The sequence below is a fragment of the Microcaecilia unicolor genome, chromosome 4 (genome assembly GCF_901765095.1).
Source record: "Microcaecilia unicolor chromosome 4, aMicUni1.1, whole genome shotgun sequence".
Taxonomy (NCBI): domain Eukaryota; kingdom Metazoa; phylum Chordata; class Amphibia; order Gymnophiona; family Siphonopidae; genus Microcaecilia; species Microcaecilia unicolor.
In genome coordinates, this window is record NC_044034.1 from 81,919,088 (window position 1) to 81,941,995 (window position 22,908).

The 22,908-nt window shown below is 43.9% G+C and overlaps 1 protein-coding gene across 1 annotated transcript in view; it reads left to right on the plus strand.

Moving 5' to 3' along the window:
- NBEA (neurobeachin) overlaps window positions 1–22,908 on the plus strand; it is a 1,994,973-nt gene that overhangs the window by 1,647,429 nt on the left and 324,636 nt on the right. Inside the window, 2 exon segments of the mRNA XM_030200381.1 lie at window positions 5,711–5,828; window positions 16,603–16,705. Of these exon segments, the coding sequence (XP_030056241.1) occupies window positions 5,711–5,828; window positions 16,603–16,705 (221 nt within the window).

The window sequence follows — 22,908 nt, forward strand, 5'->3', positions numbered from 1 at the left end:
CAGTTGGTTAAGTCATACTAGGAGAAGTGGTGTCTCCAATGCAGCAGGTGGAAGAGGATGTTTCTACGTTAGACAGGGGTGATCTTCATACCCTCAAGGTAATGTTGAGCATCAGTTTAGGGAGTCTGGTTTGATGGAAAATGGGGCTCAGAGAGGTGAAATCGATAATAAACGTCAAGCTCTTCAGTTGCTGGAACTGCAGAGATGGCAATACACCCCCCCCCCCCCCCCAATTAGGCTCAGATGTGCTCCAGGCAGCTTCCAAATTGACAGCATAATCTCACTGTGTGGATTTAATGGGCATTGAGGGGAGGGGACTGCAGCAGAATCCTTGATTTCCTCTGTTTTCTTTACAGTAGCATAGGAGATTAGACTTTATCTGGCTTTCAAGGTATTGGCTTCTCACTTGGGCAATGGCTTCTACCTATGGACCAGTGGGAAACTGGGGTCAAGGTGAGGAGCAGGGCTTGGGGTCTAGTGTTTTGTCTTTGTTCAGGTTACTGCAGCAGGTCAAGCTGCATTATCGGTGGAGAGGCAGGAGGACAACACAGCAGGAGCACTGGAAAAATCAAAAGAACAGTACTGTAATGGTAACTACAGAATATGGGAGCCTTTCAAGTATTGCTTCAGATAGGGATGAGTGCAACCATAGGATCACAAAGATGTTGACTGAAAGATCACTTCCTTCTTTGACCTGGGCCACAAATGTAGAAATTCATAATCTATGTTTGGCCTGTTTTGAGATTGATGTCAGATGTTCAAGATTTTAGGAGAAAAATATGATACTCCTTTTTATGAGGATTTTATTTTAATTTTGTACCTGGATTTTAAGGGCAGAAATGCATTCGTTTTAGTAAAATTTTAGTTTTCTTTATAGGAGAATTGATTCCAGAAACATTCCACAAAAAAACTTCCAGTGGGGCATTAGCCATTCTCATAAGGAAATTCACAGAAATAACAGAGAAATTTACATATTTGGCAACTGCCCTCACCCCTCCATGATAAAGGGAATTAGAATGGAAAGCAGAAGCCTGATATTGATAAAAGAAATTAAAATGAGCTTTCAATGTCAGACTAAAAATTACCCCCCAACCCATCTCCTAGTACCCTCACTCTTTTTCAATCCCTTCCTATATTCACACACTCCCTCATCACTTGAGTCACATGTCTAGCACAAACTGACCATCCCACTTCTATCACCCTCATCACCCCCCCCCCCTAAACAGTAACTAGTAATATGATCCAGATTCACATGCTACTCATACCATTGCTTACAACAACCAATCATCCACACTATCAAACAGCATGCATATCTTGGCCCAGGAACACTCATATTTCAACCTCATTCAGTACTCATTAAAGTACAGTATCACATTGAAAAGTCATAGGGAACAGAAACATCCGTTCTCTCCCTCAAACAACATCTGAGAAGAAATCAGTTCACACAGCCTGATAGTAATAACAATAGTAATAGGGTAGCCTCCCCAATAGAGACATCTGGCTGCCATGCAGGAATATGCTGAAGCTCCTCCCATACTTTCAAAAACAATTCAAAAGGAAAGCATCTAATTTCATAAATGCATATATATTCCTCTATGATATCACAATCTTATAGAGGTATCGTGACAGGCATATGCATCCTTCAGGACAAAATCTCCAGCCATACTGGTACACGTGCCGCAGGCTCTGTTAACATTCTTTAATGATTCTGTGCCATGTCAATGTCTCATGAGCATGCAGAGTTCCCGGGCTTGCATTGCAGATTTTGCCAAATTCATGGAGTCAAACGCAGTCACATGTCCATTGTGAACTACTCTTAAACAGTGCAGGGTACTGCAATGTAAAGTGGAGGTGCTTTTCCACCAAAAGCTTGTAAACAGAGTTAAAAGTTTTTATTTTCTCCACAACTTGCAGAGAATAGTCTTGAAATATTAGGATCCTGTGGTTCCCTTATTTGAGATCTTTCTGTTGCCTATGTCACCAAACAATATAGTCCTTATGTGTGAAATTCAGGATATGGGCAATCACAACTCTTGGTCGGCTCCCATCAACCTGAGCCTCTGCACATGTTTCACTCTGATGGAGCCCAAATGATTATTCTGGAATAGTTCTGTAGTGAGCCATTTTTCAAGGAAACCAATGAGTTCTTCATCTTTCATGGATTCAGGTAGGCCCACAAACCTAAGGTTATTCCTTTAGGATCTGTTTTCAAGATCATCTAGTTTGATTCATAGCTTGTGACCTGTTTTCGGAGTCACTCCAGCTCTTCTAACATAGTAACATAGTAGATGACAGCAGAAAAAGACCTGCACGGTCCATCCAGTCTGCCCAACAAGATAAACTCATATGTGCTACTTTTTGCGTACACCTTACCTTGATTTGTATCTGTCATTTTTAGGGCACAGACCGTATAAGTCTGCCCAGCACTATTCCTGCCTCCCAAACACCGGCTCTGGCACAGACTGCATAAGTCTGCCCAGCACTATCCCCGCCTCCCAACCAGCCCCCCCTCCCACCACCGGCTCTGCCACCCAATCTCGGTTAAGCTTCTGAGGATCCATTCCCTCGGAACAGGATTCCTTTATGTTTATCCCACGCATGTTTGAATTCCGTTACCGTTTTCCTCTCCACCACCTCCCGTGGGAGAGCATTCCAAGCATCCACCACTCTCTCCGTGAAAAAATACTTCCTGACATTTTTCTTCAGTCTGCCCCCCTTCAATCTCATATCATGCCCTCTAGTTCTACTGCCTTCCCATCTCCTTCCCTTGTACCTTTTTCACTGCTTCCTCCACTCTGCTTACCTGAGTCTCTCCTTGTACCACGTTCATTGTGTCCTCCACTCCACGACTTGAGTCTCCACTTCAGCCACTCTTCCATTGAAATCAGAGCCAGAGTGAGCAAGACCACTGAGTTGCTCAGTAATCACGGTCAGCCCTTTGTCCAATGCTTCTACTACAATGGTTTTAATTTGGGAAAGGAGATGATCATTGACTTCAGTGGTCTCCGACTCACCAGCCACCATCTTAGACTCTGCAGGACCCACAGGCCGCAACTTTCATATATCCCGTTTCCCCGATTTTGCAGACATATCCTGCTCCTTTTTGCTCAAACATTTATCCATGTGACATATCTGTGGCCTTATTACAGATTTATTGTAAGCCACTTTGAGCCTGCAATCAGTGGGAAAATGTGGGATATATAAATGTAATAATAAATAAATAAATATACGAGCAGGTTATAGTTCAGACAGGGAGGCAAAACACCCTGATGTTAGCTTCTGGGGTTGATGGTGTGAGGATGGATCAGGAGCTGAGAAAAAAGGCTGTTCCTTTTATGAATCTGTTATGTAGGATCTTATAATCAACCTAACTCAAGATACTGCAATTGAGGCTCCATTATGCAGAGAAGCTATCCAAGTCAGGACAATAACATTTTACCAGAGTGTTTTATAAATGGGTCTGCTGAATGTGGAGCTTTTTATAAATATATGCACGTGCATTTGCTGGAACATACTGCTGCAGAACCCATTTAAAAACCTATCCTATATAATAATTCTCACCTCCAACGTTCTATTCGTCTTGCTGACTGAGACCGTGGCTCCTTGGTCTGCTAGGCTCCGTAGATCAGGCTGACGTCAGAGCCGGAGGAGGAGGGGTGAAAGGGGCAGGGCACAGGGGCAGAGGCGGAGCTTCAACCACAACACAATCCAAGGCAGGCTGGAATCAGCAGGCAAGGGAGATACAGATTGGCCTGGATTGGCCGCTGTCGTGGACAGGATGCTGGGCTCGATGGACCCTTGGTCTTTTCCCAGTGTGGCATTACTTATGTGCAACCCGACGAAACACCAACTGGTACGCGAGGCCTTGACTAGGGAGAGACCGACGTCGCAGCACCACGCTGACTACGGAGGTCACGGTAGGACCAACCCGGGAAAAAGCTGGAGCCCCATAGACAAGGTGTAGAAGTGGCCCAGCGCCGTGGATCACATGTCGTGCTTCCGTCCGGGCACATAATCCCTACTCGAGCAGCACTCACACTGATGAACTCCGGACCTATTCCACTGCTGCTGCTGACAGGAGTTTCTCTCTCACACACACACACTCTCTCTCTTTGTGTCTCTCTCTCACACACACACATTGCTACGGTGTTTAACGCACACACTCCATCTCACACACTCTCCCCCTCCGAGTCTGGCCCCGTCGATCCCCCTCCATGCATGTCGACCCTCCCCCCACCAAAATCGCCACGCCTGCCCCTACCCCTCTGTCACACACGCACACAAACTTCCTTGCGATGCCTACACCCATGCTGCTACCCTCTCCACCCCTGACTGGCCCTGCCGATCCCCCTCTGTGCACGTCGCCCCCCCCCCCCCCTCGAAAATCACCTACCCCGCACCCCACCCTCTCTCTGGCTCTGACACAATCTCTAACACACACACTCTGTCGGTATCTCACACATACAGTGAATCACTCTCTCACACAGCCTCGCTGTGTCTCTGTGTCTGTGACACACACACACACACACAATCAATCGACATTCTGTCTTTCTCTCTCCCACACACTAAGTCGGCCCACACACACACACACACTCTGTCACAATCTATCTCTCACTCTCTCTCACACACACACATACACACAGTCTCTCTCTCACAGAGTCTCACACACACTCACACACTCTGTCACACACACACTCGCACATTCACTCTCTCTCACACACACAGTCACTGTCAAACACATTCTGTCAAACATACACACTCAAAGGAAAACCTTGCTAGCGCCCGTTTCATTTCTTACAGAAACGGGCCTTTTTTACTAGTATTTACAGAAAGAGAGCAGCATCACTATGGCCTTTACATGTGTAAGCACTGGTATCAACATGTTCTTGGAACATACATGTGTATTTGGCGCCAACTGCACATATGTATGCTACAGTTTACAAAGCAATATGTACAAGAGGAACCAAGTGAAATAACTCTTGATAATAAATTTGAGGTGGTGTTAGATACCACAGAAGTTAGTATAGCTGTCACTTGATTCACTTGTAGAGATCAAAGATCCAAATGAGCAGGTAGCTGGCACATGTAGATGCTTTTAAAATGACCTCATATGAGTAATTTTCAAAGTGAGGGCCTAAAAATGTGAACAAGGTGCCCACTGTATTTAGTTTCTTTTATAAAGACAACATAGATGCCTATGTGTGTTTATAAAATAAGCTCCCTCAAACAGTCTCAGTATTTATACATGCTCAGAGGAATGTGTGCATGTATCCAGTGTGTATGTGTATGTGTATATTTTATAAAATATGTGCATACCTCACAATTCTGCCCCTGCTTCACCCAGCCTTCACTCACTGAACAGCATGCATATAAGTACTACATGTTATTGTTGGCATATATATCTTTTCATTCTACTGTTCTTCCTTGTGATCTTGGGCAAACCACTTAACCCATCATTACCTCAGGTACAAACTTAGATTGTATTCTTCCTAGGGATAGCAAAGTGTCTGAATGTAACGCACCTTGAGCTACTATTGAAAAAAGCATATGCTAAATCCAGCCCAAACATGGTACAGGTCTGTTTCTTTTCTGCTTTCTCTTAGATTTTTCCTAGAATATAGCTGGTTTTTAAGACTGTGCTAAGAAATTGTTAAGAATGGTTTCATAGAGCATTTTATAAGACATGTTTTTCTCCCATTTTGTTTTTTAGGTTCTTGCATACACAGAAGGCCTTCATGGAAAATGGATGTTCAGTGAGATCCGAGCAGTATTTTCAAGGCGTTATCTTCTTCAGAACACAGCTCTGGAAGTGTTTATGGCCAACAGAAGTAGGTTTGATTACTTATTTTGATCCATACGTTACTTTAAAATTCTGAATCAAGACATTCAATTCAGTGTAATTTCAGTACAAGTCCCTGAATTGTGCAATTTGATGCCTTTGAATTTTAGTCTATTTAATATTTTCCTTTCTCTTTTAACCCTGCTGATTCAGAATTTAGATGTTCATGCTCACTTTTATACACATGATATTCAGTTGGTGATTGAAAGTGATTTATGGGATGCATCTACACAAATTTCTGTAGAAGATAAGTTCACTCAGGTGAACCAGTGGTTACTAGATCATGTTACATTTAAATCCTAGTAAATGTGAAGCTCTTTGAATTTCTAAGACAATTGCATCTCCCCCTTCTATGCCTAAGATAAATAATCATACTGTTTCCATTAAGTCCTCAATTACGCCCTTAGGGGTAATTTTGGATCAGCATTTGACTTTTTCTCTCTACATTTCAAAACTCATCCAGAGATCTTTTTATTACATACATATATAGTAACATAGTAGCTGACGGCAGAAAAAGACCTGCACGGTCCATCTAGTTCCCAACAAGATAAACTCATATGTGCTGCTACTTGTGTAAACCTTACCTTGATTTGTATCTGTCATTTTCAGGACACAGACTGTAGAAATCTTGCCCAGAACTAGCCCCATTTTCAGGACACAGACCGTAGAAGTCTTGCCCAGAACTAGCCCCACCACCCAAACACCAGCCCCACCTCCCAATCTCGGCTAAGCTTCTGAGGATCCATTCCTTCTGCACAGGATTCCTTTATGTTTATCCCACGCATGCTTGAATTCCGCTATCGTTTTCCACCACCTCCCGCGGGAGGGCATTCCAAGTATCTACCACTCTCTCCGTGAAAAAATACTTCCTGACATTTTTCTTGAGTCTGTCCCCTTCACTCTCATATCATGTCCTCTCGTTCTACCGCCCTCCCATCTCCGGAAAAGGTTCGTTTGCGGATTAATACCTTTCATATATTTGAACGTCTGTATCATATCACCCTTGTTTCTCCTTTCCTCCAGGGTATACATGTTCAGGTCCGCAAGTCTCTCCTCATACGTCTTGTAACGCAAATCCCATACCATTCTCGTAGCTTTTCTTTGCACCGCTTCCATTTTTTTTACATTCTTAGCAAGGTACGGCCTCCAGAACTGAACACAATACTCCAGGTGGGGCCTCACCAACGACTTATACAGGGGCATCAACACCTCTTTTCTTCTGCTGGTCACACCTCTCTCTATACAGCCTAGCAACCTTCTGGCTACAGCCACCGCCTTGTCACACTGTTTCGTCGCCTTCAGATCCTCAGATACTATCACCCTAAGATCCCTCTCCCCATCCATAACTATCAGACTCTCCCCGCCTAACACATACTTCTCCCGTGGATTTCTACTCCCTAAGTGCATCACTTTGCATTTCTTCGCATTGAATTTTAATTGCCAAACCTTAGACCATTCTTCTAGCTTCCGCAGATCCTTTTTCATGTTTTCCACTCCCTCCCCGGTGTCCAGTCTTTTACAAATCTTAGCATCGTCCGCAAAAAGGCAAACTTTACCTTCCAACCCTTCGGCAATGTCACTCACAAATATATTAAACAGAATCGGTCCCAGCACCGATCCCTGAGGCACTCCACTACTCACCTTCCCCTCCTCCGAGCGAATTCCATTCACCACCACCCTCTGGTTTCTGTCCTTCAACCAGTTCCTAATCCAGTTCACCACTTCAGGTCCTATCTTCAGCCTGTCCAGTTTATTCAAGAGCCTCCTGTGGGGAACCGTGTGAAAAGCTTTGCTGAAATCTATGTAGATTATGTCCATAGCACGTCCTTGATTCAATTCTCCAGTCACCCAGTCAAAGAATTCAATGAGATTCGTTTGACACGATTTCCCTTTGTTAAAACCATGTTGTTTCGGATCTTGCAACTTATTGGCTTCCAGGAAATTCACTATCCTGTCCTTTAGCATCGCTTCCATTACTTTTCCAATAACCGAAGTGAGGCTTACCGGCCTGTAGTTTCCAGCTTCTTCCCTATCACCTCCGCCGTTCTCCAATCGCACAGAACCTCTCCCGTCTCCAAGGATTTATTAAACAAATCTTTAAGAGGACCCGCCAGAACCTCTCTGAGCTCCCTCAATATCCTGGGGTGGATCCCGTCCGGTCCCATGGCTTTGTCCACCTTTAGATTTCCTAGTTGTTCATACACACTCTCCTCCGTGAACGGTGCCAAATCCACTCCACTCTCACATGTACTTTTGTCAGTCCATCTCGGTCCTTCTCCAGGATTTTCTTCTGTGAAAACAGAACAGAAGTATCTATTTAGTAAATTTGCCTTTTCTTCATCATTTTCTACATAGCAGTTCGCAGCATCTTTCAGTCTCACAATTCCCTTTTTAGTCTTTTTCCTTTCACTAATATACCTGAAGAAATTTTTGTCACCCCTCCTTACCTTTCTAGCCATTTGTTCTTCCGCACGCGCTTTCGCCAGACGTCTCTCTCTCTCTTGGCTTCCTTCAGTTTCATCCGGTATTCCTCTCCGTGTTCCTCATTTTGAGTTTTTCTGTATTTCTGGAACGCCAACTCTTTAGCCTTTATTTTCTCAGCCACTTGCTTGGAGAACCATATCGGTTTCCTTTTTCTCTTGCTTTTATTTACTGTCCTTACATAGAGGTTTGTGGCCCTATTTATAGTTTCTTTCAGCCTGGACCACTGCCCTTCCACTTCTCGTACGTCCTCCCAGCCCACCAGCTCCTTCCTCAGGTATTCCCCCATTTTAATAAGGTCAGCATGCTTGAAATCCAGGACTTTCAGTTTTGAGTGGCCACCCTCCTCTTTAGCCGTCATATCACCTATTTTATTTCCTGTTGGTCATTCCTTTCCTTATGCATCCAAGCATCCTTCTGGCTTTGGCCGTTGCCTTTTCTACCTGTTTGGCCACCTTGTGGTCATCAGATCAATTCCGTATACCGGATCCTCAGCACACCTGGATTTGATAAGCCTCAGTTGTTTCACAATTCCATGGTGGTGGAATTGGCTCTCAAAAGAGCCAGGAGTTCCAGGGACTATGCCTCGGCGCCCCCCAGGTAGAGAAACTAGAACCCTGTATTCTTTTGGGAGAAAGATGTTTCAGGCCTCAATGCTTATCTCCAAAATACAATCCTACCAGCGCTTCATGAGCGTTTGCTTGTGAAACTCGGTGCGCAAGTTGTTGGACCTGGCTGAGACGCTCCCTCCAGAGCAGGCAGAGTCACTTCATCAGTTGGTCAAGCAGCAGAAGGCGTGTTGAAAGTACTTGGCCAGGGGCACTTATGACACTTTTAACATGGCATCCAGGATCTCTGCCCAGAGTATAACAATGTGCAGAGTCTCGTGGTTGCATGTTTCTGACTTGGAACATTCTGTTCAGCAGTGGTTTGTGGGTGCCCCATGCTGGGTGGGGGGGGGGGTAACCTTTTTGGAGAAAAGTTTGAGGAGGTCGCAGACCAAATCAAAAAATATACTGATACCATCTCTTCTCTCTCCCTCCGGGTGCCTTTTGCATCTACCTCCTCAGCTAGGAGGACTTTTGGCAAGCCAAGGGAGGAGTCCCTATTACTATCAAAGGTGTAAGTACAATCCTTCGGCTTGCTAACCTACTCAGGCTCAACCCCAATGTGCTCGTTCATGTCAACAGCCTGCGCCTAAGGCCCCCGATGCTCCCCAGACAAAGCAAGGGATGAGCTTTTCACTGACTCCAGCAGAGCATAGCTACAGTAAAAGTGTTCATCCCAGATGACTTGCCAGTCAGGGGGAGGCTGAAATTTTTTCAAGAAAGGTGACCCCTTATCACCTCTGACCAGTGGATTCTTCAAATAGTCTGTCTCGGATATGCCCTCAGTTGGTGTCAGAATCCTCCAAATTGCCCACTGAGAGCTTACTCATTCAGCTCTCAGTATAAGCAGGTACTTGCAGAGGAACTCTCAGTGCTTCTGAAGGCCCACGCAGTAAAGCCCATTCCACCAGGGGAGGAAGGGTGGGGATTCTATTCCAGGTACTTCCTTGTACAAAAGAAAACAGGGGGTGTGTGTCCCATCTTAGGATGGTTTCCCTGGGCACCCTTCTCCAATGATTCAGTAAAATAATTGTCTATGCTCTCTGGACTTAAAGGATGCATATACTCACTTGCTAATACTTTCAGCCCACCAGAGGTATCTTTGAATTGGCTGGGAACACATCACTCCAGTACCGCATGTTGCCTTTGGCCTCACATCAGCTCCCAGGATCGTCACCAAATGTCTAGTGGTAGTTGCAATGTCACTATGCAGACTGGGAGTCCATTTGTTCCCATATCTTGACAATTAGCTGGTAAGGAGTACCTCCAAGGACATTGCTCAGGAGTTCATGCTAAGGACCATTCGGGTGCTTGAGCTACTAGGGTTCATTTTAAACTACCCCGTCTTCACCCTGTCCAGTGATTGGAGTTCAAAGGAGCCCTGCTGGACACACACAGAGTTCGAGCCTACCTTCCGGAAATGAGAGCAGAAGGTCAAAGCTTGGCAGATGTTGAGATTGTTAGGCCACATGGCTTCCACAGTGTACGTCAAACCTATGACACATCTTCACATGAGATAAGCCCCTGGCTGCTCAGTGGTGTCAAGCCATGGGGAGCTTGGAAGATATGTCATCCAAGTCTCCCCAGAGCTTGTATGCTCCCTTCAGTGGTGGACCATTTGATTCAATTTGACTCTAGGACTTCCTTTCCAAATTCCTCAGCCACAAAAGATGTTGACGATGGATGCATCTCTTCTGGGCTGAGGGGCTCATGTAGAGGTCCACCCAGGTAATGAATCTTCTGATTAATCTCCTGGAGCTCCGGGTGATCTGGAATGCTCTAAAGGCTTTCAGAGATCGGTTATTGCATCAAACTGTGCACTTCCAAATAGACAATCAGGTTGCCATGTATTACACCAACAAGCAGGGGAGCAATGGATCATGCCTTTTGTGTCAGGAGGCCATCCAGATGTGGCATTGGGCTCGCCAGCATGACATGTTCCTTTGAGCCACTTATCTGGTGGGCAAAAAGAACACCCTAGCCGACAGACTGAGCAAGATAATGCAACCACATGAGTGATCTCTCATTATGGGCATTGCCTACAAGATCTTCTGAACATGAGGTACCCCTTCAGTGGATCTCTTTGCCACTCACATCAGCCATAAGGTCCATCAGTTCTGTTCCAGGCTTCAGGCCCACAACAGACTAGCATCAGATGCCTTCCTCCTCTATTGGGGGACAGGTCTTCTGTAAATGTATCCTCCTATACCTCTAGTGGGTAAAACTTTGTTGAAAGTCAAGCAAGACCGCAGAACCATGATTCTGATCGTGCCGTACAGGCCATGGCAAATATGGTTCCCTCTACTTCTGGTGTTATCCTCTGAAGAACCGTGGAGATTGGATTGTTTTCTGACTCATCTTGCAGAATGAGGATTCTCTTTTACATCCCAACCTCCAATCTCTGGCTCTCACAGCTTGGATGTTGAGAGCCTAGAATTCGCTTCCTTGGGTCTTTCGGAGGTTGTCTCCCGAGTTGTGCTGTCTTCCAGGAAAGACACCACTAAGAAGTGCTATTCTTTCAAATGGAGGAGGTTTGCCATCTGGTGTGGGAGCAAGGCCCTAGATCCCCTTGCTTGCCCTACTCAGACCCTACTTGAATACCTTCTACACCTTTCAGTCTGGTCTCAAGACCAACTCTGTAAGGGTTCACCTTAGTGCAATTAGTGCTTACCTTCACAGTGTAGAGGGTAAGCCCATCTCTGGACAGCCTCTAGTTGTTTGCTTTATGAGAGGTTTGCTTTTGTCAAAGCCCCCTGTCAAACCTCCACCTGTGTCATGGGATCTCAATGTCATTTTCACCCAGCTGATGAAAGCTCCTTTTGAGCTATCTAATTCCTGCCTTCTGAAGTACTTGACCTGGAAGATCATTTTCTTGGTGGCTTTTTCTTCAGCTCATAGAGTCAGTGAGCTTCAGACCTTAGTAGATGCATGTTATACTAAGTTTCATGACAACAGAGTAGTCCTCCCCACACACCCTAAGTTCCTGCCGAAGGTGGTGTCAGAGTTCTATTGAACCAGTCGATTGTCTTGCCAACATTCTTTCCCTGACCTCATGCCCATCCTGCTGAAAGCACTTTGCACACCTTGGATTGCAAGAAACCATTGGCCTATTACATGGAGTGGACCAGGTCCCACAGACAGTCCGCCTAACCTTTTATTTCTTTTGATCTCAACAGGATGGGAGTCGCATCGAGAAACGCACCATTTCTAATTGGTTGGCAACTTGCATTTCCTTCATTTAACATAGTAACGTAGTAAATGATGGCAGATAAAGACCCGCATGGTCCATCCAGTCTGCCCAACAAGATAAACTCATTTTACATGGTATGTGATACTTCATATGTATACCCGAGTTTGATTTGTACTTGCCTTTCTCAGGGCACAGACCGTAGAAGTCTGCCCAGTACTGTTCTTGTACTAAGTTCTGAAGCTAACATTGAAGCCCCTTAAAATTTACACTCCAGCCCATCCCTATCTATTCAGTCACGATCAGGGTGTAGACCGTAGAAGTCTGCCCAGCTCCCATTTTGTTTCCCAATTACCTGCGTCGCCACCCAATCTCCGCTAAGATTCCATGGAACCATTCCTTCTAAACAGGATTCCTTTGTGTTTACCCCACGCATGTTTGAATCCCATTACTGTTTTCATCTCCACCACCTCCTGTGGGAGGGCATTCCACATATCCACCACCCTCTCCGTGAAAAAATATTTCCTGACATTACTCACGAGTCTGCTCCCCTTCAAGCTCAATTCATGTCCTCTAGTTCTACCGCCTTCCTGTCTCCAGAAAAGGTTCATTTGCAGATTAATACCTTTCAGATATTTGAATGTCTGTATCATATCATCCCTGTTTCTCCTTTTCTCCAATATATATATGTTCAGGTCGGCTAGTCTCTCCTCATACAGTTTGCAACGCAAATCTCATACCATTTTTGTAGCTTTCTTTGCACCACTTCCAGTCTTTTTACATCTTTAGCAAGATACAGCCTCCAAAACTGATCACAGTACTCCAAGTGGGGCCTCACCAATGACTTGTAGAGGGGCATCAACACCTCCTTTCTTCTGTTGATTATACCTCTCTCTATGCAGCCTAGCATCCATTTGGCTGTGGCCGGCGCCTTGTCAGTTTGTTTCTTCACCTTCATATCCTCTGACCCCAACACCCCAAGGTCTCTGTCCTGAGTTGAGCTTTCTAATCTCTCCCCTCCTATTCGGTATCTCTCTTTTGGGTTTCTGCACCCCAAGTGCATCACTCTGCACTTCTTGGCATTAAATTTAAGATGGTCCTAATGGGTCATGTCACAGCTCCCAATGTCATGGCTGCATCGGTAGCCCACTTTCGGTCAGCCTCGCTTGATGAAATTTGCAAGACTGTGACATGGCCTTCAGTCCTCACATTCACATCATACTACTTCCTTGAGCAGCATACCCAATGTGACAGTCAGTTCGGGCAGTATTGCAGAATCTGTTTGGGTTTTGAAACCAACACCATCCTCCTAGGCCCGTTTTATTCTGTTCCAGGCTGCACTCTAATTCAGATTGTATATAGTTACAGATTAATCAGTGTTATGTTCTCTCCATTGTGAGACCCAATTGACCAATGTTTGTTGTTTTTGGTGAGCCTGGATGCTAAGGATTCCCCACTTGTAAGAATAGATAGGCCTGCTTGCGCTCGGAGAAATCGAAGATACCTGTAGCAGGTATTCTCCAAGTATAGCAGGCCTTATATCCTCCCAATCCCTCCCACCTCCCCTTGGAGTTGTCTCCTTTATTATTTTTCCTTTTTTGCTGTTATACTCAACTGAGGTGACCGCATTCGCACGGCAAGTGGAAAGGCACTCGTGCATGCATAGTGGAGTGTTTCTTGCACTCCACAAAGGTCATCTTATGGTCATAAGATCCAGACTGGGCAACGTGGCCTATTTTACCCACTTGTGAGAATATAAGGCCTGCTGTCCTCGGAGAAAACCTGCAACAGGTAAGTATCTTCGCTACGCACAGAGCACAAAACCTTGTTACAAATAGAAAAGAAAAAGATAGAGGTTTTGCTTTTTCGAAAATGGTTACATTTTCTATTCAGATTTAGGACATTTAGCGCAAAACAGCCAAAGTCTGACTTAGACATCATATTGAAAATGCCCTCCATGTCAACCATCCATCTTTCTTCTGCTTTCATATCCATCCTGTCCAGTGTCTCCCTTCTGTGTCCCTATACCACAGGCCCTTTTCCCGTCCCATCAAAAAACAAACATTTTTTGTACATGTGGTAAAAACTGGCCCAGCGTGCACCCAATACATGCGCCTACACTACTGCAGGCCACTTTTTACCAAGGCTTAGTAAAAGGACCCTTCAATGAAGTTACATGTAAATACTTTTAAAAGAAATAGGAGATAATATTTTTTTCATTCAAAGAATAGTTAAGTTCTGGAACTCATTTACAGAGGATGTGGTAACAGTGGTTAGCATATCTGGGTTTTAAAAGGTTTTGAGCAATTTCCTGGAGAAAAACTCCATAGTCTGCTATTGAGATTGACATGGGGAAGCCACTTTTTACCTTGGGATTGGTAGCATGGAATGTTGCTACTTTTTGTGTTTCTGCCTGGTAATTGTGAACAGGATACAGGGCTAGGTGGACCATTGGTCTGACCCAGTATGACTTTTCTTATTATGTTCTTATGACATTTTGCATTGCATTGAGCTCTGTAACTATTAAGGTATACAGTTCAGAAGGTTTTTTTTATGCCAGGAGTCTCTTCTTCATCCAGACCTCCAATCCCTGGCCCTCACAGCTTGAATGTTGAGAGTGTAGAATTTGCATCTCTTCAACTGCCTAAAGGTGTTTCCAAAGTCCTGCTGGCTTCCAGGAAAGATTCCACTAAGAAGTGTTATACTGTCAAATGGAAGAGGTTTGCCATCTTGTGTGAGAGCAAGACCCTATGTCCTTTTTCTTGTCCTACATAAAAACTGCTTGAATACCTTCTACGCCTCTCTGAGTCTGGTTTAAAAAGCAACTCTATAAGGGTTCACCCCAGTGCAATTAACACTTAACACAGTGTAGAGGGTATGCCTATCCTCTGTAAAGCCGATAGTTGATCACTTTATGTGAGGTTTGCTTCTGACAAACTCCCCCCATCAAACCTCCCACTGTGTCATGGGATCTTAGTGTCATCCTCATCCAGCTTATGAAAGCTCTTTTTGAACCACTTGACTCATGTCATCTGAAGTAGCTGACCTGGAATGTCTTATTTTTGATGGCAAAAACTTCAGCTTACAGGGGCAGTGAGCTTCAGGCCTTAGTAGCAGATCCACCTTACACAAAATTTCATCATAACAGAGTAGTTCTCCATACACATCCTAAGTTCCTTCCTAAGGTAGTGTCAGAATTCCATCTTAACCAGTCAATTGTTCTGCCAACATTCTTCGAGAAACCTCATACCCATCCTGGCGAAAGCACACGCCACACCTTGGACTGCAATCAAGCTTTAGCCTTCTATCTGGAACAGGCTAAAGCCCATAGAGAGTCCACCCAGCTTTTTGTTTTATTTGACCCAAACAGAATGGGAACAGCCATCAGTAAACGCATTTTATCCAGTTGGCTAGCAGATTGCATCTTCTTCACTTAGGCCCAGGCTGGGCTAACTTTGGATGGTCATGTCACGGCTTACAGTGTCACATCCATGACAGCTTAAGTGCTCAACTGAAGTCAGCCTCTATTGAGGACATTTGCAGAGCTGCAACATGATTTTCAGTCCACACATTCTCATCTCAGTACTGTCTTGAGGAGAATACCTGACGCAGTAGCCGGTTTGGTCAGACAGTGCTACAGAATTTGTTTGAAGTTAGAATTTGACTCCACCCTCCTAAGCCCATTCTCTTGTGTTCTAGGCTGCACGTTCACAACAGGGCTGTTTTGGGGGTTTGAGTTATTGGTTCTGGTTGACTTAGCCATTTTAAGTCCTTGTTTTTGGTGAGCCTGGTAACTAAGGATTCCCACGTGTGAGAACTATAATCCTGCTTATCATCGGAGAAAGCAAAGTTACTCACCTGTAGGACAGCAGGACATAAATCCTCACATACTCTCCTACCTCTCCTAGGAGTTGCATTCTTTATGCTTTTTTATTCATTTGAGGTTTCAGCACAATTTAGGCAGGGGGGGAGGGGGAGAAGGCACACACACATGCATGGTCAGGCCTGTCAAAAGCTTCCAGAGCTGAAAGAACACTGGGCAGCGTCCACACTGGGCTGCATTGTGTGAGAATGTTATGTTCTGCTGTCCTCGAAGAAGATCTGCTCCAGGTGACTAACTTTGCTATATGTGCATGCTTTTCCTTGGAAAATTGATGTACCTTGTAAGTATACTTGCTGCACGTTAGGCAGCCTGTTATAAAATTACCTTTATACTGTGACATGAGTCATTCTTATTCAGAATATTAGGCAAATACTAATTCTATGAGTTCAGAAAATTAAAGGCTACAGAAAAGCAACAATTCTTAGCATGGCAATTTCCCTAATACTGTGGTCCTAAGACAATGAATGCTTACTGCATGCTTTTAGCAATAGACAGTTATACTGATTAGATTCCATGAAGGAATAATGTGGTATGATTTAAAATATAAGCTCATGAAATACAAATAATTATATTTCTATGTACACTGTATCTTTTCTTAACATAGCGTCTGTGATGTTCAATTTTCCTGACCAACCAACAGTTAAAAAAGTTGTCTACAGCTTACCTCGAGTTGGAGTGGGCACCAGCTATGGTTTGCCTCAAGCCAGGTAATCTCATTATCTTCATTATGTAGTTTTATTTTTGTGTGTTCAAGATATTGAAATAATTTACCAGGTATGAAATAAATTCAGTTTGTATGTAGTATGAATTACACTATAACTCTGCAGATATCCATTACATACTTTAATTCTGAATTTATCAATAAATTTCAATTGTACTATCATGCAAATATTCTTAAAATGGTTGACAAATATTGGCCAATGTGAGGAATCAAACATTATTTTTCTATAATAGACATATCAGAACTGCATCCAGTGGTAAGGCTGTTAAAATAGTCCTGGTGCCATCAAAATGTGTTGTTCTCTATCTAAGTATTGAATTAGAAATTTTGGGAAGAAATAGAAATGCAAATTATTTTAAGAGCAGAAATATGTTTGGAGTGAAATAATGCACAGCATACATCACAACTTAAATCACTCAGCCCTTGGTATTAAGCATTACATTGTACCCAAAGTATACACAAACCCCCAAATTCTATATATGGTGCTAAAAATTGCGCATGTAAATTTGGGCATGCATGCAGTTTAATTGAGTAGTGAACCAATTAGTGCCAGTAATTGGCCAATTTAGATTTGTGCACATATCTTGCTATGTGCTATTCTATAAAGATGTGCACACAAATCTTTTAGGGGTTCTTCACTAAAGCTTAGATCGAGTTATCTGCAGCAGGATCGATTTATTCCTGCGGGCCCTGCTGCAGATAACTCGAGCTAAGCTTTAGTGAAAGACCCCATTAGTACATAACTAAAAATGAGTAGTAGCCATGGGAGGGGCATGGGTGGTCAGGGACGTTCACTAAAGATGCGCACAGTATTATAGAATTCAGGGAATCTATGTCTAATTTATGTGCAAGAATTGATAATGAGTATGACTGCTGGACATACTGGATGGACAGTACAGGTCTTTATCTACTGTCGCTTACTATGTTACTATGATTTACACCAGGTTTCAGTTGGTGTAAATCCTTATGCCCATAAGTTGGGCACAGATCCTGGCACTATACACTATTCTATAAATGGTGCCCAACTCAGAGCACCATTTATAGAATAGCGCTTGGTGTGCATTTTTTTCAGGGCCCAAACTTGGGCACCATTTACAGAATCTAGTCCAAAATGTATTGTTCTGTACATATATGACTACTGTACTAGTGAACCCACTAATTCAAATCAGGCAACATGGCCTGTTATTACAATAATCTATGTGATGCATAGAAGAAGATACATGTTTATTGATATTGCCTAACTTGCATTCATGAAGAAAACAAGCTCAAGGAGCCTTCTGAATTGGGCACATAAAAAATGTTTATTTATATATAGGACCTTCCACAGGCTGTGTTTCGGTAGATGCCTGCCTTGGGGATCTATCAAAAACATATAAATGCTTTATACTTTGATTTATATTCTCCAGCCCCCCCCCCCTCCCCTTTCCCTCTTCTTTTCCTCTTTCCTCCCTTTCTCTTGTTTTCACTTAATTTGATTCTGAATGTAGATTGCTGCTTCTTACATGTGAGCTCCGGTATTGCCTTACTTTGTAAAATATTACTTGTTGTTATGTTGTGAGCTCTTGATGGTATCTGTATCAAAAATTAATAAAAGAAATTAAACTTTAAAAATAAATTGAAAACATATACAAATATAAAATTATAAAATTTAAACACAACATGACAACACAATAAACTAAACAAATTATTGAATATATAGCGGGAAAAGGACTCACAGTCCTGATTCTTATCCCTTCAAACAGAGAAACAGCAGTTGCAAACTTAAAAAAAATAGCAGCAGAATATGTTAACCAAAAATATAACAAATATAAATGTAATGTCTGTTAATATAAATCATAACAAGAATAAAAATACAGATACACAAATTATTTCATCAAGTACTACAAATAGAAAGGGGAAGGCCAGAGTGCTTCCAAAAAAACATCCAAAGGCAATATATTAGTAAGCACAGAAATATTAAATATACACGATGTCTTAAAATGCCATAGAGCGCATGTGTAATAGAATTGAATAATGTGATGAAAGCTAATGGCATGGGGAAAGGCTAATATTATAAGTGAAATGGGTTAGAGAAATGCCAGAAAAATGCTAAAGGGGCTCTTTCTATATAATAAAAAGCACCTCCAACATTCAGAAGCTGACTCTGTGGCACTGTGGCAGTGTAGGGTTCGTAAGTCTGTAGTTCAGCGTTTCATTGGCCCTCACTGTCCCCGCCCTCACGTCGAGAAAACGGAATGCTGCATAGTTGCCAAGCAAACACATGACGTCACAGGAATGAAGAACCAATCAGACAGAACGGAACTTGGAGGAGGGAAGTGGAGTGAATTGAATCTCTAACAAACAATCATATACAGGGAGGTACGAACATCAGTGGAGGCAAATGCACAGAACTGAAGGAAAGATAAACATTTAATCACTTTATCACTCACACACACACCACACACACACACACTCAATCACTCTGTGTATCTCTCTCTTACATTGTCTGTAAAACACACTGTCATTCTCAGTCTCTCACATGGGCAACTGTATGTTGCATTCTCATGAGTAAGGAGCTCTTCTGATGTGATTGTTAAACTGATTGAAGGGCCTGAACAAGGAAACCGTTTACCACATTGTAACATAGTTTACACAAAAAATATTGTATATAAAGAAATCTTACACATGTAAACAACAATTATATTCAGAATACAACCGTGGAAACATTAATGGCAGGAACTCATTACATTGCCAGCGCCCGTTTCATTGAGTTAAGAAATGGGCCTTTTTTACTAGTAAATGAATAAATAATATAGCGCCTTACAGCAACTTTCATCAATAATCACAAAAAAATCATTAAAAGAACAGGCAGTAAAAACCTAGGACAATGAATGCTTCCACTTGTGGCAGTGATCATGAAAAGAATTAAAAAGGCAAAAGATGTTAAAACAATAAATGCTGCAAACAGATGTGTAACGTGCCAAAAAAAATCCAAAATACACAGCTAAACACACGGCAAATATAGATGGAAAGGGCTGTACATACAGGTACAAAATAGCACCTCTAAAAATGAGAACAAGAAAAAAAAAGCAACCATGCCCCTGGTCAAAAAAACAAAGATACATTCTTTACACCTTGCATAGATAGAATTACAATACAATAATCAAACTGGGTCAAAGCAAGAGATAGGACAAGTAATCTGAAAATCCCAATTGAAAAAAGGGCCTAATGCTCCTCAGCTTCCACAGTAATTTAAAAGATTTCCAGGCAGCCTTTCTGAGTAGTGCCCTACCCCTTAGTAGCAAATGGTGCACTCATTTACTACTGTTCTTCCAAACTGATCACAAGTAACTTTATAAGAAAAGCATTTTAAAGAAAACTGCATGTCTGTGCCTGTTTCTTGAGAACTACATCGGGTCAGTGTTTGAGCAACATGGCCGGGGAATCCCTGTTGTCAGGGCCGGTCTTAGCAAGTGCGGGGCCCTATGCAGACCAATTTGGTGGGGCCCCATTCTAGCCCCGCCCCACCATAGTCCCGCCCACCGTAGCCCCGCCCCTACCCTAGCTCCACCCATTGATAAGATTATTCCATTTTTTGAACATTTTTTTATGAAATTTCAAATAAAGACAAATGAAGCTAAACTTGTACAAAAAAACTGATTGAAATAATAAGCACAATGCTATCATGAAACCTCCCCTCCCCAGAAATTATTCAGTTCAAATCCACTACAATTAGTAGTTCCAATTCTCATAACAAAGGAGAATAAAGGAAAAATATTAAGAAAAGATTCAGTACTTTCAAATTCCCCTATTACTCTGTAACCCATATATGCAATAAAATAAAAATGAAATGAAAAGATATACAATAAAATAAAGTGATGTGTGAAATATAATGTACAATATAAAAACATATAGACCACCAAGGTATTAAAATTGTTTTAAAATATATACCACAGCTCTCTGACTCAAGAAGATTCCGACTCTGTCTGTCATCCATAATTGTCTGACAACACACAGAAAAGAAATAAGTAAAAACAAATTGTCACAATTAATACCTTATACACCAATATACCAGCCATATGGAAAATGCAGACCGTCAACAATATGAAGCTAGCAAGGGATCATAATATCACAATTCCCATGTAGAGCCACAAAACACCCTTTTAGAGGTAGTGTGTCATGATTTAGGCTCTACACCCTTTCTGATGTTTGGTGCCAGCTTAGTAAGGCCAACACACAATCTCTCCACTGCAAAACACTATACACAAACTTGTGCAAAAACACACTCATAACCTTAACAAACCATAAACAGCACTAATTCCAAGGACAGAGCGAGCTACAACCTTATGCGTGGCGTGGGAAGGCAACTGTAATTACACCTGCCTCTAAAACACCAGTGCACAACCTAGTGAAAAAAAACAAACAAAAAGGGATTCAAACTATACGCTAGCAGAATACTGCACCTTCCTTGATCACACCTGAAAAACACATGAAGGCAAAATACTGAACTGGAAAGTTACCTCAAGAAGTCAGACTCAGCATGCAGCAATACTACAAAAATTGAAACGTACATGAAAAATATCACAGATGCACATTTCCAAAAACTGACATATTCCAATTAATAAATCCTGAATAAAATAGTTTTTTCTACCTTTGTTGTCTGGTGACTTTGCTTTTCTGATCATGCTGGCTCAGTACCGATTATGCTGCTATCTGTCCTCTTAACTCCGTTTCCAGGGCTTCCTTTCCATTTATTTCTTTACTTTCCGCCTTTCTTCTTCATTTCTTGCCCTACATCCGTAAGTAAAAGCTGGGTCCTCCGCAGACTTGGATCCAGTGGATCCAGCTTCTGCCTGTTTTCTATATCCATGTGCACTTTTTCTCCTCTCTTCCTTTTCCCTCACCTCATCTCCTTCCTCACTCTTCCCTCGCCTCCATCCATGTCCAGCATTTCTTATCTCTCCTCCATCCACCCATGTCCAGCGACCATCCTGTCCCCCCTGCCATCCATCTATGTCCAGCAACCCCCCCTGTCCCCTCTGCCCTCCCCTGCCATCCACCTATGTCCAGAAACCCCCCCTCCCTTGCCATCCACCTATGTCCAGAAACCCCCCTCCCCTGCCATCCACCCATGTCCCGCGACCCTCCTGTGCCCCCTGCCCTCCCCTGCCATCCACCTATGTCCAGAAACCCTCCTCCCCTGCCATCCACCCATGTCCAGTGACCCTCCTGTGCCCCCTGCCCTCCCATGCCATCCACCTATGTCCAGAAACCCCCTCCCCTGCCATCCACCCATGTCCAGCGACCCTCCTGTGCCCAATGCCCTCCCCTGCCATCCACCTATGTCCAGAAGCCCCCCTCCCCTGCCATCCACCCATGTCCAGCGACCCTCCTGTGCCCCCTGCCCTCAACCTATGTCCAGAAACCCCTCCCCTGCCATCCACCCATGTCCAGCGACCCTCCTGTGCCCCCTGCCCTCCACCTATGTCCAGAAACCCCCTCCCTTGCCATCCACCTATGTCCAGAAACCCCCTCCCCTGCCATCCACCCATGTCCAGTGACCCTCCTGTGCCCCCTGCCCTCACCCTATGTCCAGAAACCCCCTCCCCTGCCATCCACCCATGTCCAGTGACCCTCCTGTGCCCCCTGCCCTCCCCTGCCATCCACCTATGTCCAGAAACCCCCTCTCCCCTGCCATCCACCTATGTCCAGCGACCCTCCTGTGCCCCCTGCCTCAACCTGTGCCCCCTGCCCTCAACCTATGTCCAGAAACCCCCTCCCCTGCCATCCCCCCATGTCCAGCGACCCTCCTGTGCCCCCTGCCCTCCCCCCATGTCCAGCGACGCGACTCTCCTCATTCCCTTGCTCCCCCTCCCTCCAGCCACCTGAGCCCCCCTCCTGTCTGAGGCCCCCCCTCCCCGACCCTCTTCTACCACCCGACCTGCCGGCACCTCACCTGGCCCAGCATTTTAAAACAATCTACAAGTGGCGGTGCCTCGAGTCTGTAAAAGAAGAAAAATCACTTCGTCCATTGGCTGGCCTTCCCTCATGTCCCGCCCTTGCGGAAGTTACATCAGAGGGCGGGACATGAGGGAAGGCCGGCCAATGGACGAAGTGATTTTTCTTCTTTTACAGACGCGAGGCACCGCCGCTTGTAGATTGATTTAAAATGCTGGGTCAGGTGAGGTGCCGGCAGGTCGGGTGGTAGAA